The sequence below is a fragment of the Amblyomma mixtum genome, chromosome 3 (assembly GCF_055824585.1).
Source record: "Amblyomma mixtum isolate Tamu chromosome 3, ASM5582458v1, whole genome shotgun sequence".
In the NCBI taxonomy this organism is placed as follows: domain Eukaryota; kingdom Metazoa; phylum Arthropoda; class Arachnida; order Ixodida; family Ixodidae; genus Amblyomma; species Amblyomma mixtum.
Window position 1 is genome coordinate 221668800 of NC_143014.1, and position 16850 is coordinate 221685649.

At 44.6% G+C, this 16850-nt stretch overlaps 1 protein-coding gene across 1 annotated transcript; it reads right to left on the reverse strand.

Moving 5' to 3' along the window:
• Positions 1-8700: 8700 nt before the first annotated feature.
• Positions 8701-16194, reverse strand: LOC149353762 (uncharacterized). Its single transcript, XM_089577402.1, has 2 exons — positions 15999-16194; positions 8701-9770 (listed from the first exon to the last, which is right to left on the reverse strand). Exons 1-2 carry the CDS (start codon positions 16155-16157, stop codon positions 9141-9143), a joined length of 789 nt encoding a protein of 262 aa, XP_089433528.1. The 5' UTR covers positions 16158-16194; the 3' UTR covers positions 8701-9140.
• Positions 16195-16850: the final 656 nt, after the last annotated feature.

Sequence of the window (16850 nt, forward strand, 5' to 3'; positions counted from 1 at the left end):
AATATTACAGATATTTTACAGAAAATTTTGGTTGCCGCACAGAAAATGTCTGTTCGCGACCCAAGACAGAAACCTGTTCTTGAATAAAACAAACATTTTCTGTTTTCACAGCGGCTGCACCCGAACTAACAGTTACGCGACCTTCCGCTTTAGAAAAACTTGCTTTAAAAATGCAAGCAACTCATTATAATTCACTTTGTATATTTATGCACTAAGCATCGAGCATAGACAATTTTCCACATGGATTAATGTGCATTGTGTATTGTGCGGTCCTTCATTTTTCTGCGCTGACGGTCAATTCAAGATGGTTGCCGTCGTATAGACGCACAGCACGTGCGTTCTCTGCGTGGTTTTACCGACCGGACTGCTTGCGAAAGAAGGTAAGTGGTGCTAATTCCTCCTATTCGGTGTGGACAATCAGCTATGCTTCTTTTCATGAATGACTTGTAGCCAGGTGGTACTGCTATTGTGTAAACAGCGCATGATACTGCCCTACTGAATTTGTTGTCGCCTGACACTGAATGATAATGTAGTGCGCGCGTGCACGTGTGCACTTGTCATTGTGGTCTTTACCTTTATCAGATATTTCTTACTGTTTACGTGCATATACTCGATGGCGACGCTATTTATAAAGGCGCAAGCCTGCGAGAGGCTGCGTTAAGGCCGATCAAACTATGTACGTACGCGCTGATGTAATGGTAGTACAGATGCGTGCAGTATGAAAGGTAACATAAAAGTGCGGGCGCTGCTAGCCGTCCGCGTCCCTTCGGCCACTCTTAGAACGGAGGCAAGTGCCGCCGCAGGCGTGTGTAGTCTACTCGACAATGCAGGGCGGCAGTACACGCCTGAGGCTTCGATCGAAGCGTTCTGTCTTAGGAAGCAGTTTTTGAAATTTGAGGGAACCCGGTCGTGCTTGTGACGGGCGTGTGGCCGGCCCGCAGTGCCACGCTTTGGGAGTAGCCTTTCATATTCCCCACTGCTGACGCGTACACAACAGAGTAACTAAGTCCTATAGAAGAGGACTTCCCGCTCCACATAAGTACCGCGCATAGGACTCACATTGAATCTGGAGTTGTCTCGTTAGTGAGATTGGCCTAAATAGTTGATTTTTGCATTTGAAATTCTAAACGTCGCTATTTGATACGCAATCCTGGCTCTTCAGACAGCAGTTACAAACTACTACAGTGTTGAATTCATGCATTATTAAAAGAGCCGCCTACGATATAACTCTGACTTTTTGCCTTTGGAGGACTTTCCGTCATTGTTCTAGAATTACAGTGGTTATGGATTTATTATTTGACTTAAATGGCCAAGATAGTTTTATTATGCTAATCTTAAGCCTGTCCTTTCCTTCCAGCAGAGCCTTGAAAGTTACGGATTTTAGGCAGCGGAACAAAGGAGAAATTCGCAGGGACCAGCACGGCCTGGCACCATGAATTCCTGCGCTAATAATCCCACTTCAAAGCTTCATGTTTTCAAAGTCCCCTGGCTGCATTCTTGAAATAAACATGATTTTTCACAAACCACCTCGTGTCATAATGGACATTTAACGAACAAGAACAAACAAATACGACAAAAATAATCAAAACAGAAAATATAAGTAAGCCAAAAACAAAGTCTCGGAAAAACAGAAAACAGACTTTTCACATTTTCTGTAGTCAAAACAGAACACGTAAGCTAAAAAAAATTAAAGCTCAAAACAGAGAACGTATGTTTAAAAACAGAAAAACTAAAAACCGAGAACACAACACTACAGACATTTTCTGGCAGCGCAGCGGCCACAAAATTTCTGTATTTTTCAAGAAAATTTTTTTACAGTGTAATCTGCAGTTGCCTGATCCTTATCGGCAGCAATACGTCATTTTCATTGCTGGAAAGGCTTTCTTTACATCATATTTCTTTACCGGCACGATGTCAAATTCCTCCATACCAATGCCTCCGTCATTAGCGTCCTGATTATTTTGGCTAATGAACAGATCACAGTAGAATTCCCTTGGTACTTTAACTATCTTGGGTATATTGCAAATTGCGTTGCCCTCCTTGTCGCTTAGTATCTGCATGTGATTTTTGCCGATGTCTAGTTGGAAGCTGACCGTTCATAGGCTATCTCCATTCATTGGAGCACGCGCGAGCTTTACATCTGTGACAGTTATACCTATGGGGCTAGAGACTGCAATGCAACGGCGTTTCTTAATTCTGACTGCGTTAAATTTTGATTACTTCCTACCTTTCTAAATAAAAGGAGGGGGGGGGGGGGGTATGCGCCTCCGTAGCACGCAGCAGCGGAACCGACAGCAATTAACGGCAGTGAAACATACGATACAGGAGCCTATTGACGATTTCTCAGTTTAATATAGAAAAGTCCAGCTGCGTGAGAGCCAACCCAAAAACTAGAGAGACCGGCAGAGAGACAGAGAGGAGAGGTTAACCAGAACGGTGTTCCAGTTGGCTACCTTATATTGAGATAAAAGGAAGAGAACATGTAAAAGAGAAAGCGAAAAGAAAGAGATGAGAAAAAATTATCTTAGAATTGCTGCGTAGTTCGGAATTGCGATAAGCCACTCATTCTTGAAGCGGAAAATGATTTGTCATCAACAAAAGTTTTATCCCCAACACAACGAAAAGAGAGACGGCTCTGCGAAACACTGCGCCACCAAGGTTCAAAAAATGGTGAGGAAAAGCTCGACCGCTGGAAAAGTGGTTTGTTCCACTACACACCATCATTTCCGAAACGCATTTCTGGCAACAGGTCATCGCGCGCGTTTGTGCGTGCGTGCGTGCGCGCATGTGTGTGTGTGTGTGTGTGTGTGTGTGTGTGTGTGTGTGTGAGTCTGTGTGTGTATGTGCGTGCGTGCGTACGCGCGTGCGCGCGCGGTGTAACGTCCGAAAGCACCATATGGGGTATGGAGACGCTGGGGATGGTGGGTTTTGGATTAATTTATAACACTTGGAGTTAATTAACATGCGGTGACATCCCAGAGAACACGGGTGCCTTTTACTTTGGCCTTCATTGAAACGCGGCCCCCACAACCTGGATTAAACCCGGGTCCTCCGGTAAGTAGCCGTGCGCATAACCACTGTGTCATCAATAAACAGGCCAATAAATTGCAAGCAAATGTCGGAGGAAGTTTAAAAATTTCATGTCCGCTACACATACTACGCAGTTTCTTTACTATTAACACCTAGTACTAAGACAACATTAGTACAAAAAGTAGTGGCATTACCTGAACTTTTTTAGGCTACTACACAGTTTCTTTACTATTAACACCTAGTACTAAGACAACATTAGTACAAAAAGTAGTCGCATTACCTGAACTTTTTTAGGCTGTCATTAGGCCCTTATCATGCATAACTATAGTTGAGCCCACTGAAAACGAAGCTGACAGTCGTGTGTACTACGTTCTTTGTATCTGATCATCGCAGTCAGTGGAATTCTCTTACTACGGACAAAAATACAAATTGAGGGAAAACTGGCATGCATACTTTAAACATTGTGTCATGCGCGGCTGCTACGTCGCCATAATGCCAGCTTCTGCACTGCAGGTCCTTGACGGTGCTTTCTAAGCTGTTCATCGCAGTCAAGTATTTCCTCACCCAAATGCTTGCTGACAACGACCTGCTTTTAGAGATTCGATATAACTAACTGCCGTTAGAGGATACAAGGTCGTTCTTGGAAGGTCGGTCTGCTCGTCATCGCATTCTTCAAGCCTCTACAGTTGAGAAGTGCTTGTAATTAACATCGTCAGTTCATGGTTGTGAGATGTAGGCGTTATCATTCTCACCAATGAAGTCATCCCAGTCGGCGATATCAGCTCCTGCCTGCTGCACAACAACGACACGTTGCAATCAGTCCACGTGCGTCTCATTACTTGGATTTTTGACTCCGTCATCTGTCGTTCCTGAGCCCATTCAGCGACCAAGCAGTACCGCAGCACACAGAAGCACGGGGTAGCACCGCGCATGGTGGAAAACCGATTGGGTAGGCGGCCCATGCTACGAGACCGGCTGGGCCGATATGGCGCACCTTGTATCCGAAGACCTAATAGTGCTGCCATTGGTTCATCACCGGCCCAGGGCAATAGTTTCAACTTTAGGGCTACACCTGTCTAGCGCCTACCGCGCTTTTCCTTCTGCATTAGACAATTTGCCGAGCCGGCCCACACGCATGCACTAATTTAACGTAGACCGTCTGGCCTGTCAGCGCTTGTTTGGCCGGTGGTGTTCTATATATACAGTTTCTGGGTCACCACATTCTTTTCTGTGTGGTGTCAGTGCGAGTGACAAACACTCTTGGGTGCCCGCGTTAGCAAGAAGCGCGGGTTTATCGAACGCGACGGCGAGTTGACGGCCCCAGTGCATATTTTGACACTAGCACCATCGTCTTTCGTAATAAGCGAGCGTTCGCTATAATTGGGGTCGTGATATAAGCGGACTGGAAAGCATATTTCAGAGATAGTATAAAGTATACACGCGAATTTAAAGCCGGCAGTAGGTACAAGCGGTTCATCATCATCTCCATCAGCCCTACTACGTTCACTTCAGAAAAAATGCCTCTCCACCTAGGAAGCGTTGTTGCCCCTATTTACGGCAATTTCTGCAAGTAAACCTCTGTCCTGATAAATCTATTATGTCATGCACTCCTCTCAGTAGTCTCTGCATTACCTTAAAATTTTTCAGTAGAATTTGAGAGATGGGTAAGATACCTCAACATGGACACGGGCTATTACTGCCCTGTTTTTAAAACCTACAGAACCTCTAACCTCTTCCAGTAATTATGGACCCATCGTGCAAGAAAGCTGTCTCACACGGTGGACGCAGAACCTCAAGGGGACGTCGAAGAAATTTCATGATTTCCTTCTACACAAATTTGTACGAAAAAGCATTCTAAAGTGTTGTAACATTGACATGCACCACTGTGGATTTAGGAGAATGTGCTCGACAACAAGCACCTTGTGCATCTAGAAAACACTACAGGAGGCGTTTATACATAGCAATTATGTCTCGCGGTCGATCGTCTTTGACCTAGATAGAGCCTCTGACGTAACTTGGAGATTCGGTGTCCCAGGCAACCTAGCTGGCCCAGGTTAAGAGGTATGAACGGGAACAAGCTGGTGGTCTATTGTGCAGTGGACCTCACTGGATTAGTTACCACGAGACGAAAACACAGATAAATGAAAAGTTTTACTGGCAAAGCGCGTAATCCCAAATAATTCAATTGCTCGTAAAAGATCTCGACTTTATACAGAACCATATCTCATACCGAGACATATGGTTACAACACGAATTAAAGACGCCACAAGAAAAAGAACAAAAAAAATGCAGCCTTCTTCTGCGGTCACCAAGGCATACCCAGCCATTCTAATTCACTGCTCAAGCAATAAACGGGTCCAGTGGTCACACAATTTTGTTTTCCGGCTGGCTAATATCGTGCGCTTCGTTAAGTTCCCTTTCAAATTTCGTCATTGTGTGAGCTAGGATGGTGGCGTCCCCATTGAAATGATGATGCTGGTATAAATTTACTTTTAATTAGAGCAAAAAATATTTCCTGTCTGAAAACGTGGGGAAGGAGGGAAGTTATTGAAAAGAGATTGAGTTTGTCTTCATTTGAAAACAATGTCGGCTACAAGGAAAGAAGATTACAGTGTACTGAGGAAAATACGAAGGGAAGAGAAAAATATAGAAAATAAAACTGGGGAGTACAAGTCGGCGTTCTGCCTCCCCTCACAGGAGAGGGGCTTCGTTGCAGTACCGAAAACAAAGGCATACAAACACTTTATCTTAAGCCTTTGTATTTTGGAAGTTTGTTTCGCCGCACTACCTAAAAAAAAAAAAAATTAGCGTTGTTTTTAAGGCTAGCTTCGCCGCATCAGTAGAAGGTTGTGAGAAGTAGCCTGCTTAACAACAGCCCTCCTGACTGCCGCCAGGTGGCGCGACCAGACGATGTCCTGGAATGCTGGCCATGACATTGGCAGTTTAAACGCGATAGTGTTAAGGCTTCTGTTCTGTAGAAAATTCGGTGTCGTCGGCGTCGATTTTGGTGTCGTCGGTGTTGCGACCTGAAAATAGCCGGAGAAGCAACCTAAGCGTTCCACCGCGGTCACGTGACCTTGTGGCGTCGTCACAACCTGCCCGCCGGATTGTGAGCAAACTTACTGCCGTGGCAGATAGATCTTTGATTATTGATAGGTCGCAAGAAGTTGCTCGGGAATAGCAACTTGGGTCGCCAAAGCCCCACGGCGGTGGCAGTACCTGTCATCGCAGGGCAATGGCGCATCGCTTAACCGCTGCACCACTACGCCAGGAGTGGCATGAAGACTCCCGCGGGTGGCCGCAATGGTGGCCATGCTGTTGATATCTTTGTGTCTTCCCTTGATGCATTTAGGTTTTCCTAGCAAATGCGATTGGTGTATTAGTGTGAGTGCCATGACCAAAGCTATTGCTGTGCATTGGCATAGTAAATAAGTAGTTAAATATCGCCCCTACTTTTGTGTCGGAGTCTCTTCGCCGCTACTGCTGCACGTGCACATGTTTTCGTCGTTGTGTCGAAGTGCCGTCGGCGCATAACGTCTGCGTTGCAGGGAAGATAGACTAACTTGTATCGGACTAAATGGGTGAACGTTTATTCTGGGTAACACACTTGTTATACAACGTGTTTTAAATTATTCAATGCGGATCGTGCAAGCCTATTATATGACATGAAGGACATTTTTTGAACAATAATGTGCAACAGAAATACGAGTAATTGCCTAAAATAAATGTTCATCCTTTCAATTTTCGTATCATGACGCAGGGTTATATTGAGAATCCTAAGGCCTTCGACATTGAACGCGAACCAATTTTATGAATTTTCTGAACCAGCATTGAGCTTCGAGGTATGAAGCATAGGAATTACGCGGTTTGATAGGTCGTTAAGTAGGCGTTCCCGCGTTACATATTCATAAAATGGCGTCACTGCGCGTGGTATTTTAACGGGAATCATGCCAACGTTATCTACGTCCGAGAATAGGCATACTGTGCCTGTATTTGATTTAGGGGACGCCCCTTTTATGGATGTTCTGCGTGCGAAAGCCAACTTGAACAACCAGCAGCGTATGTGCAACACAAAAAAACATTCTTATACCTCAGTCATTTGAATCTAGATATTTTAAGTCATAAGCGTGAATATGGCTGCGAAAGAAAGCGTATATATTTGTGTGTTTCTTTCTAATAAACCAGAGTTGCTAGTCAGCGCCGGTCCTGTCTGCTTCCTCTGTCCCTTGTCTCTGCGCTATTATTCACAGTTAGTATGTAACAGCTAGTGCAACTCAGTCTTACTGCAGGTTAACAATGTCCGCCTTAGCAGAAAATCAAACCACTCAAACTGTACGAAGAAAAATATCTTTCACTCGTCTTAAAAGACGAAATCTGCATTGAATAATACTGAACACCTGTTATATCATCCGCAACGGCAGCGTTTATGTCAGAGTCACGCTTTTAACAGTGCGTAAAATTCTTTTGTCAGTCACGAAAGGATAATTAATTAGCCTGGGCTACTTTGCCTTCGGTAGGTAGTCTTAAGTTTTGTATTTGTCCAGTGGCCGGTGAAGAGGATGGTTTCTTCGCGCATTGGTTGAAGTATTTAGGGACGAAAAATATAGTTCCTCTTTCATTGTGATTGGCGCAGATTTTTATTGAGAAATCCGCATTCTGTTCTGCCAGCGCCCCTTCCAGTTCCGGCTGTAGTGTACAACTCGAATGAATCCTGCCTTTTGGAGCGTTATAGTTTAAACCGGAGAAATGTGTACGAAGTCAATAAATTATAATTATGCATTGCTTATCCCAGCTTGCCCTTTAAAATGAAGAATGAAAGTTACTCATTAATTACAGTCGCTACCAGGGGTCACTCTTTATGCACTTCCGCTACCAAGAAGTGCACGCGATATCTGATGAACAGTGGGCAAGAAAATTTTACGGCATTCCCCTTGCAAAAACTTTGACTGAGTTCATATTGTCATGATATTTAATTAAGTGCCTATTGCCTTTTTTGTGGTGAGTTCCAGTTAAAAATTGCCCTCCTTATTCTACTTAACTGTATTAACAAAAACTCGATACATCCAAATCAAGATTTATAGACTCTTAAGCACCATATTGAAATATTGAGAACTGTCAACACTTGTGGATTGCATTAGACCTGTGTCTGAGGAAATAAACAAACATTTTATTCAATTAAATGCGGATGTTTTCTTGCGGGACTGTGGCATAATAATTTTTTTTTGCTCTCCCGCAACTCGTAAAACCTTGCTTCGACAGTGCATGTGGCAGCATTAACCTCGGTGCGATTGCAAGCTATCAGTGCAGCTGCACAATGCTAGAAGTATGTCTGGGTTTTGTAGTGTCCGCAAGAATTATTTCACTAATTGAAATGACTTTGATGCGAATATGGTATGGTCTTTGGTTTTCCGGTAAATCTGGAAATTTGATATAGCCCGTGGAGCCTTGGAATAGAGGAGCCACCCAACTGCATCATCTACCCCTTCATTCCTTCCGCTACTTGGGAAATAAAGGTTTCTTTCTCTCCTCACGACGCGTACTGCAGGTAAATGGGTCCCTTTGCGACGTAAACTTCCAGCCACTGCACGCGTACGTAAAAAAAAGAGAGAATAAACTTACTTGAACGGTGACAGGAATCATGTCCAGAAGAAGCGACATGAGCATATGAAGTATGGCTAATTCTTTATTTTATTCTTACACACGTATGTGAAGTACACGTACACATTTAATACAAAATCACACAAAACAGCACGCGTAAATGTAGAAGGCGTACGCAAAGCTTCGGTAGAGTTTTTTTTTACAAAACTTCTGAGGAAACGCAGATGATCAAGACTCACACCGTTTACACTTTTACAACACGGTGGTGTGAGATGTACCATCTCTCGTGAAAGTTCTCACGCCAACACACCTGTCACTGGAGTCGTGTTGCGTTGTCGCGAGCTCCGGAACGGTAGCGGAATGCCTCTTAGACACATTGAATCGAAAGCCTGTGAGCTACGGAAATCATGCTGTGCTGCCATACGGCCTCGCATCAACTCTAGTGAGGAGCGATCTGGCATGGGAACTCCCACAACAGAGGTTACTTGTGCTCATACAGACAGGCTTTTTTTTTACCACTTGTAATAGGACTTCCCATAACCTCCCGATCCACCGCCGTAGCCCCCTCCATAGCCGCTACCGTAGCCACCACCGTAACCTCTGCCTCCATACGACCTCACAGCTACGTAGCCACTTTTGCCGTAGCCACCTCCTCCGTAACCACCGCTGCCGTAGCCGCCACCGCCATATCCCCCTCCGCCGTACCCGCCGCCACCATATGCACCACCGCCGTAGCCGCCTCCACTGTATCCACCGCCGCCGTATCTGCCACCTCCGTAGCTCACACTGCTCGTATATGTCTTGCCTCCTCCGTAACCACCGCCGCTGTAGCCTCCATAGCTGCCACCGTAGGATCTGTAGCCGCCTCCGGAGCCGTATCCGCCTCCGCCATAGCCACCCCCTCCTCTGTAGGCACTAGTGACTCCGTAACCACCGCTACCGCCGTAGCCACCACCTCCGTAGGAGCTCCGGGTGGAGTAGCCACCCCCGCCGTATCCGCCACCGCCGTATCCGCCACCGCCGTATCCGCCACCGCCGTATCCACCACTGCCGTATCCACCTCCGCCGTAACCACGCCGGCTAGCCAAGTATCCCGAGAATGCCTGCCCCACGCAGGCAGCAATCAGAAGCCAAGCGAGCACCTGAAAGAAAAGGAAAAGTTCAAGGCGGCGGTGGGCCTTTAAATGTGCAAGGATAATTTCTTGGGCTGTTTGTTCAGCTAGAAAGTTGCTTCTGCGCAGTGGACTAGACTTCTGATCCCCAAGAGCGAACTGTGGCTGCTTGCAGAAGCGTCTGACTGTAGCACTTCGAAATGCATTAACTACCAAGCATTCACTCCTTCCCACTGTGTAATAATGACTTTATTTTCCATCACAAGGATGTGGGAGGCAGAGCGAAAAAGCTAGGGATGGAGCTTGACGGGCTCTCGCCTCCCCGAAAAGAGATAGAAGTTGTACAGGAGAGAAATACGCAGACAGCATAACAGCATACCAGCAAAGCTTAAGAAAAGAAAAGAAAAACTGGCAGTAATACTAAAGAAATAAAAGGAAGCATGAACAGAACCTTTTCTTTAACACAACTGTAACACTTTGTAGCGCGTAAAAGTCAAACGTAAAGGCAGAATTACATAGAAATTAGAAATTGCAAAATTATAATCGCATAAATTTAAACACAATTAAAGGAATTACAATTCAAAAGTTACAAAATCACAACCACAAATAAGTTATACAAAATTACAGAAAATACAATTCAAAAGTTACACCTGGTTACATATATTTGAAACAAAGTTTTGCAACTCTTTTTTTTTCGAGTGCTCAACAGTCATGTTCTGGCTATGGCAGAGGTTAAGATAGTGCGGTAGACTATACCTAAGCATGTTTGCCATAACCTGCTCTGTATGCCTAATTGTGCCATATTTCGTTGCTTCATGTATGTTCCACCTCCACTCGCTTCAAGACGTTAAATTTGGTGCACGGTGATTTGTTGAAGCTGGGGCGGGGGCATTGCGACAAGTTATTAATATCTACAAATTGATCACATAAGCAAGTACTTCCAAGAACACAGAACAGGACGAAACACCACGTTGAATTGCGCAAGTACAGCTGAGGATATTCTAAACGGCTATTAAAATGACTGAAATTTAGGTCAGTTGCCCGTTTATTGGTCATGGGCCGCGTCTGCTAAGGAGCATAAGTATACAGTGAAGTTAACTGGACATTTATCTGGCATGTCCACCCACGCGTCCACTACAACTCAACGTAACGCAGACGTGGTTGCTTTTTAAAGGTAGGAAAAAAAAATGCGTAGTGGGCCTTTGTGAGCGAGAAAGTAGACAAGAACGCGTAATTTTATGCATACCGCACTTAATTGTACCATGCAGCGCAGTCTACGAAGCGTCCTGGGCTACATTAAGTATTTGATTCTTACAACTGGTTAATGGTCTCGCCTTATGCAAAATTTAAGATTCACTTGACGTTAAGCGAGCATTATTATACTAGCAGGCTACACGTGGTGAAGAACGCGACATAGTAGTGTTCTGCGCGGCGTGCAGTAAAGAGAACCGTTTTATTGCTTGCTGCAAAGCTCACCTTCGTTTTCTTGCTCTCTAGGATAGTTGGAACGTACAAAATAAAAACATTCATTGCTGACTAGCGCGCAGAAGACGCGAATACAACTCTGGTGAGCAACATGTAGCGCCGGTGCCATCAAGCGTATAGTTATCCTGAAAGACCTCTGTGACTGAACAATAAAGAAAAATAATCAATTTGACAGACAGGAACTGCATAAAATTTATTTGACACATGAGCGGCGCGCACTTTGCGTCGGGCAGGAACAACCACTTGTGCAACTCCTTCTGACAATGAAGCAAGCTCTGTTCGTTCTGACGCACTCACGTGCTGGATATCGAACCAAATCGCACGTATATTTGACTGAACTATGCCTGAAGCAACAGCTGTGACACTAGAACAGAAACAAAAACCTTGCTAAGCAGGCGGAAAATTCAAAAGAATCGTGTATCCAGGACAGAAGCAAAGACTGACTGTCGGACTGCCCAGTCTGTAAAGATGGTAGAGGAGGGCATGTCGATGGTTTCTTCATACGCACAAAGTAAACAAGGGAGGGGAAAGCCTGAGGGTGCTTGCTAATATTTCGACAACAGGACATGTGTTGGTCTGGCCAAAGCGTTCACCATTGGCGGGGTTCAAACAGGGCCCACACTCCGAGGAGGAAGGCCATGTGAGGGAGAGGAGGGTGTGAAGGGGGAGTGGGGAGTGAAGTGTGTAGAGAGTCTTGACAGAAAATTCTGGGTTCTGTCTAGATAATGTGTTTGTGATGCGAGTAGGCTCGCAAATATTGTGTTTATGCCCATGGAGTCAGCTTCGTGTGGACTGAGCACAATGATGAGTAATTCGTTAATTTTGGAAGGACGTCTTACTTTCCCCAATGTACTGTCCATTTTGCCCCGCAGGGTGGGGAAAATGCGAAAATTGAAGTTTGTAATTTCATAGCATTATACTTTGTTCTACTTCAGCTGGCCTTTTCACATTTTCGGAGCTTGATACCAGGACAGTAACAAATAGTTCTGATATGTTTGTTTTCTGACGTATCCATAACAAAAATAAAACAATTTTCATATTTGTGTCGCGTTTTCTCCCACTGTCCCCTACCGTCTAAAACCCGGGGCCGCAGCACCTATTCATAAAAATTCTAGTAAATTAAATATTACCGGTGCTAAGAGTTGCGTGTCAGGTTCAGCAATCGGACGTTTACATCCGTTTAACTTTGCTAATTTAATCTTTACCCCATATCAGGTGTAATACATCAAAGACATTAAGCTCATCTGCCTACCTTAATGTAGTAGAGCTCGTTTCTCGAGGCCGTGACAACCGTCACCTAGTCAAAAGCGCACGGTTCATTTAAGCAGGCCAAATTTGGTTTTCTTTTCTGAAGTCGGTTTGCTGCGCCCTGAGATTGTAATGAAATTCATTCGCCTGATGAGGTGGCTAAGCCATGGGATGGAATATAGAAGTTCAAAATTTGAAGCAATATGCAGCGTCAAACTCCGTCGAATCTAGCATGCAGAGATATACACGCTAAATTCGTGTGTATAGTATGCCTTCCAATTTGTCTGCTTATTTTTTGTGATGGTTTCAGTTGTGGGTTTTGAAGTTGTCCAGGTCAAGAACACGCAGGTTTTGCGCTGCCTGACAGAAAGTAATTTTATAGCTTCCATTACGGCAGGTTACATTTCGTTCCAGAAGAATGAAACATGCAAACTTTTTGAGTGCTCTGGCACTTATAGTGACCATGCCCCGCTTTTAACCGTTGTGTGTATATCTATTTATCTGTTTGAAGCCAGTTTTGTAGCAGGCTGCTCCCCTGCCCACCGTGTCAGGCGGCAGCTCAATTAACAGCGAGAAGCTGCTCGGGAAGAGCAACCTGGATCGTAAACCAGCCCAAGCAACCAACGTCCCACCGATGGCAGCACCTGCCATAGAAGAGCAGTGGCGCATCTTAACTTGACTGCTGCACCACTGCTCCAGGAATGGTAGGAAGACTCCCAGGAATCTATGAATGTACAGCCTTTGTCAAAAGTAACCAGGCTGCATGGTTTGCTTCTAGCTACTATAGTGGAGCCCTTACAGCTTCTCCGAAGCTTAAGTGGTCGTTAAAGGTAAGGACTGGAGGTCTTCTTACCTTCCAACACCTTTTTATCTTTAGGAAAGCCACAAGGGCTACACTATACAAGTTAGAAGCAAACCATGCAGCCTGGTTACTTTTGACAAAGACGGTACATAACGACCAATACCGTATATATGGACATTAACCCATTATCGCTATCCGAACAACTGCCATCGGTGAACATTGGATCTGAACACTGGAACCGAAGGGAAAACCGAACTGCTAGCACACTTAACTCGCATTTGGCCTAACTGCGTAAATCGACCATAATTTTTTGTCCTGCATGGGCGCTTAGAAGTTGAAAACGCTTGAAATATTGAAAATTTAAAGAAGTTTTGACTCAATTGGAAACTTGAGTACTACTTTGAAACTGCTAGTGGAGATTCTAAAGTCGATTAAAAAGTTTGCATCATTTAATGTCGATAGACGTTTTAGTGACTATACCTTCGTGTCAAGCTGTTTAATTAGTGTGGCTCTGAATTTACAGGTATCTACATTACAGGCAAGTTCATGCGAAAGTACCAGGATTTCTCCCTGAACCAACTGCAAGTTATTTTCAAACGTTAATTTTTTTGTGGGTGCTGGCTTTGTCATTTCATTGATTTTGACAGGTAGCTTTTTGGAGCATAACAAACATAGTTTATGACTGAGGTTTAAAAATGGTTTTTTAATTTTTGACTGTCTAAAGAGAGAATATAAAGGTGGCTGAAGAAAGCTGGCCCAATGATGATACCGATAAGAACATACTGTTAGACGCCTAAAGAGGAATATGAATCGTAGACGTTGTGGAGCTTCGGTAGACAAGTTTTTAACAGTCACGAGGAGCAGCGAAAGTTTATAGCGTGTGAGATGGAACATTTCAATAATTCATTACATTTTTTATGGTTTTGGGGGTTTAACGTCTCAAAGCAACTCAGGCTATGAGGGACGCCTTAGTGAAGGCCTCCGGAAATTTCGAGTACCTGGGGTTCTTTAACGTGCACTGACATCGCACAGCACACGGGCCTCTAGAATTTCGCCTCCATCGAAATTCGATCACCGCAGCCGGTATCGAACCCACGTATTTCGGATCAGCAGCCGAGTGCCATAACCAATGAGCCACCGCGGCTGGGCGCAGTCTGCATTGGAAGGAAAATGTCAGCCACTTCGGTTTGTTTTGCTCATATCACCGCGTGCTCTAGAACTGAAAACATTGCACTCAATTACGTACAATAATAGTGTTAGCATTAGCTTGAGCCGGATGCTTGGACTTCACTTTTTATAACAGTTATTAAGTCATAAAAAATAAGCAAATTATTCCTTCAAGTGATTAAGCGAGCACTGGCGACGGTTGGCGATTTCAGTTAGCTGCTCCCCCCTTTTCTTCTTTAGTTTTGAAGGGTATTCAATTTATATGGCAAGCAAAAAAAAAAAAAAGAACCGCCGGCGAAAAATACAGGGTTCAAGGTCGTCCTTAGTTCCACCATGTGACCACACCATCAACACCAATGTTGGATCTAGGTGGTACATGATGTTTGCTGGGATAATGGCCTGTTAGAAAAAGAATAACTTGAAGACTATCTAACCCTCCCTCGAAGGAAGGAAGTGGGAGCGATGCTGCGCACTATGGGAGAGGGGCAACTTTTGGGACCATATATAATCGACTGGCCGTGGCCCAGTTGGATCATATAGCCACAGCTAGCGTAGTAGCCAGCATTCTCATCGCAAATATGATCAAGCCATATCGCATTCATCCACCATTAGTGTTTCACTCAGATAACAACACTACACAAATAACCAAAATAAACAAAAGGAGATCATTGAAATAACATCAAAATCAAGCTCGTCTTTGAGAAAATAAATGAAAAATTGTCTTTGGTACATCTGCTACTTCTGAGAGGTAGCTGCGTGGAAGATTTCGAACGAAAAATTGAGGGTATCCTGAATAAACAAAAAATCTTGCCATTGAGTTATTCTTAGGATATTTATGCCTCTACGTTGTATTAGTTCTGCGCCATAACGACACCTCATCTTCCAAATGTGAGTCATTGCTTAAAAGTGCTTTTATTTATTGCCAAATTTGGTAGTTGCAGAATGGCTTTTTTTTTCAACTGCCCCATGTTCCTCTTCAGTGCGCATAATTTCACTTTAATTTGCTCAATTCGTCCACAAAACATTAGTGGCATGCGCACTGTAAACTTTACCGCAATTTTTACCGCAGGACATTACCACAGAATTTAGACGAACGTTCTGCAGCGCCATGCGGCAGTCTAGATTAGGAGAGCGTTTGGAATCGATGCCGCTAAAATTGAGGCTTAACGACGAAACGACTGTTCCGAGCAGCTCGCACTCACAAGGCGGGTTATTTACAAAACAATAAACTGGTCTAACTAGAGCATTTAAGCTCGAAAATATTAATCTATATAATCCACTAAGATATATTCGAATAAATAATCCGCCGAGATCGCTTCCTGGCACATATATACATAGCGTTACGGTGCTCAGTGCAAATCAAAGGAAACAAGGTGAATTGTACCTGCTTTCGCCGAGTTACTAAGAACTGGCGAATTGAAAAATCAACCACAGAATCCAAGAAAAAATTGCAGTTCTAAAAAGAAAACAATGGCGCTAAATTCGAAGCATTTTGGACACGCATCGCTCTGTATGCATCTCCAAAGACAGGCGCGACAGCATGGAAAAACTCTTACCTGGCCACCCATTTTCGTTGTTTGTGTGCTCGCGCGGGCAGAATCGTACAGCTGCGCGGGTGCGTCCGAAGTGACAACAGGCAGAATCAGCGTTTGGCTGGCGCTTTTTATGCGCCTTCCGTGTCCTTCGAGGCGCGCTTGCCTCTCTACCAGCCACATTCGTTACTATGCAGAGATATCGACTCGCGCCGATTGCCCGCCTGTCCCCAGCCCTGGAGGATAACCTTCCTGCCAACGCACCTAGCGTCCTCGGTCTTCGTATAGTTACGTGCACTACTAGCGATCCCTTCCCTCCTGAAAGAGTTATTGGCGGCTCCTACGACACCGCATGCCGTGAGAAGATCGGGCGCTACATCCTGCAGCTGCACCTAGCAGTGAGCCTCCGGGCCACTCTCTTTCTCAGTTCAGGTTCCAGAATCTAGAGCGTTGTGAGTGGGCAGCTGGAGAAACTATTACGACCGGTTTTGTTCTGTAGATGCTAAAGCTTTCGGTGTCCGCTGTCCGCGACAGCCGTTTATTAGCATTTGGATACTCACAGTTAAGCGCACAATTCCTCCTATGCAAGACACGTGCCTCTACATGGACACGTCAGGGTGCGCGTAGGCGCACACGAACAAGTGTGTTCGACTATGGTTTAAACAATTCGACTGCAGGGAGCGAGACGGCCGGACCTACTCACCTTGGCAAAGATTCTTAAAAGAAGGAGGAGCTGAATGGTAACTAGTATTACTTAGCAGGAACTGGCTTTAAATCCGACATAAAATTTATGCGTCGTTTGTTTCATTCCAGTCCTTGTTTCAGAGGCTACATAGAACTGCAACGAAGCCGCGAAATCTCAGTCGCAGCTTCTCG

Excerpts from the sequence above, each read along its gene's own strand:
- LOC149353762 (XM_089577402.1), bottom strand. The coding sequence starts at position 16,157 with ATGTGGCTGGTAGAGAGGCAAGCGCGCCTCGAAGGACACGGAAGGCGC. Across the intron at positions 9,771-15,998 it reads CAACGAAAATGGGTGGCCAG|GTGCTCGCTTGGCTTCTGAT; the intron begins GTAAGAGTTTTT and ends CTTTTCTTTCAG.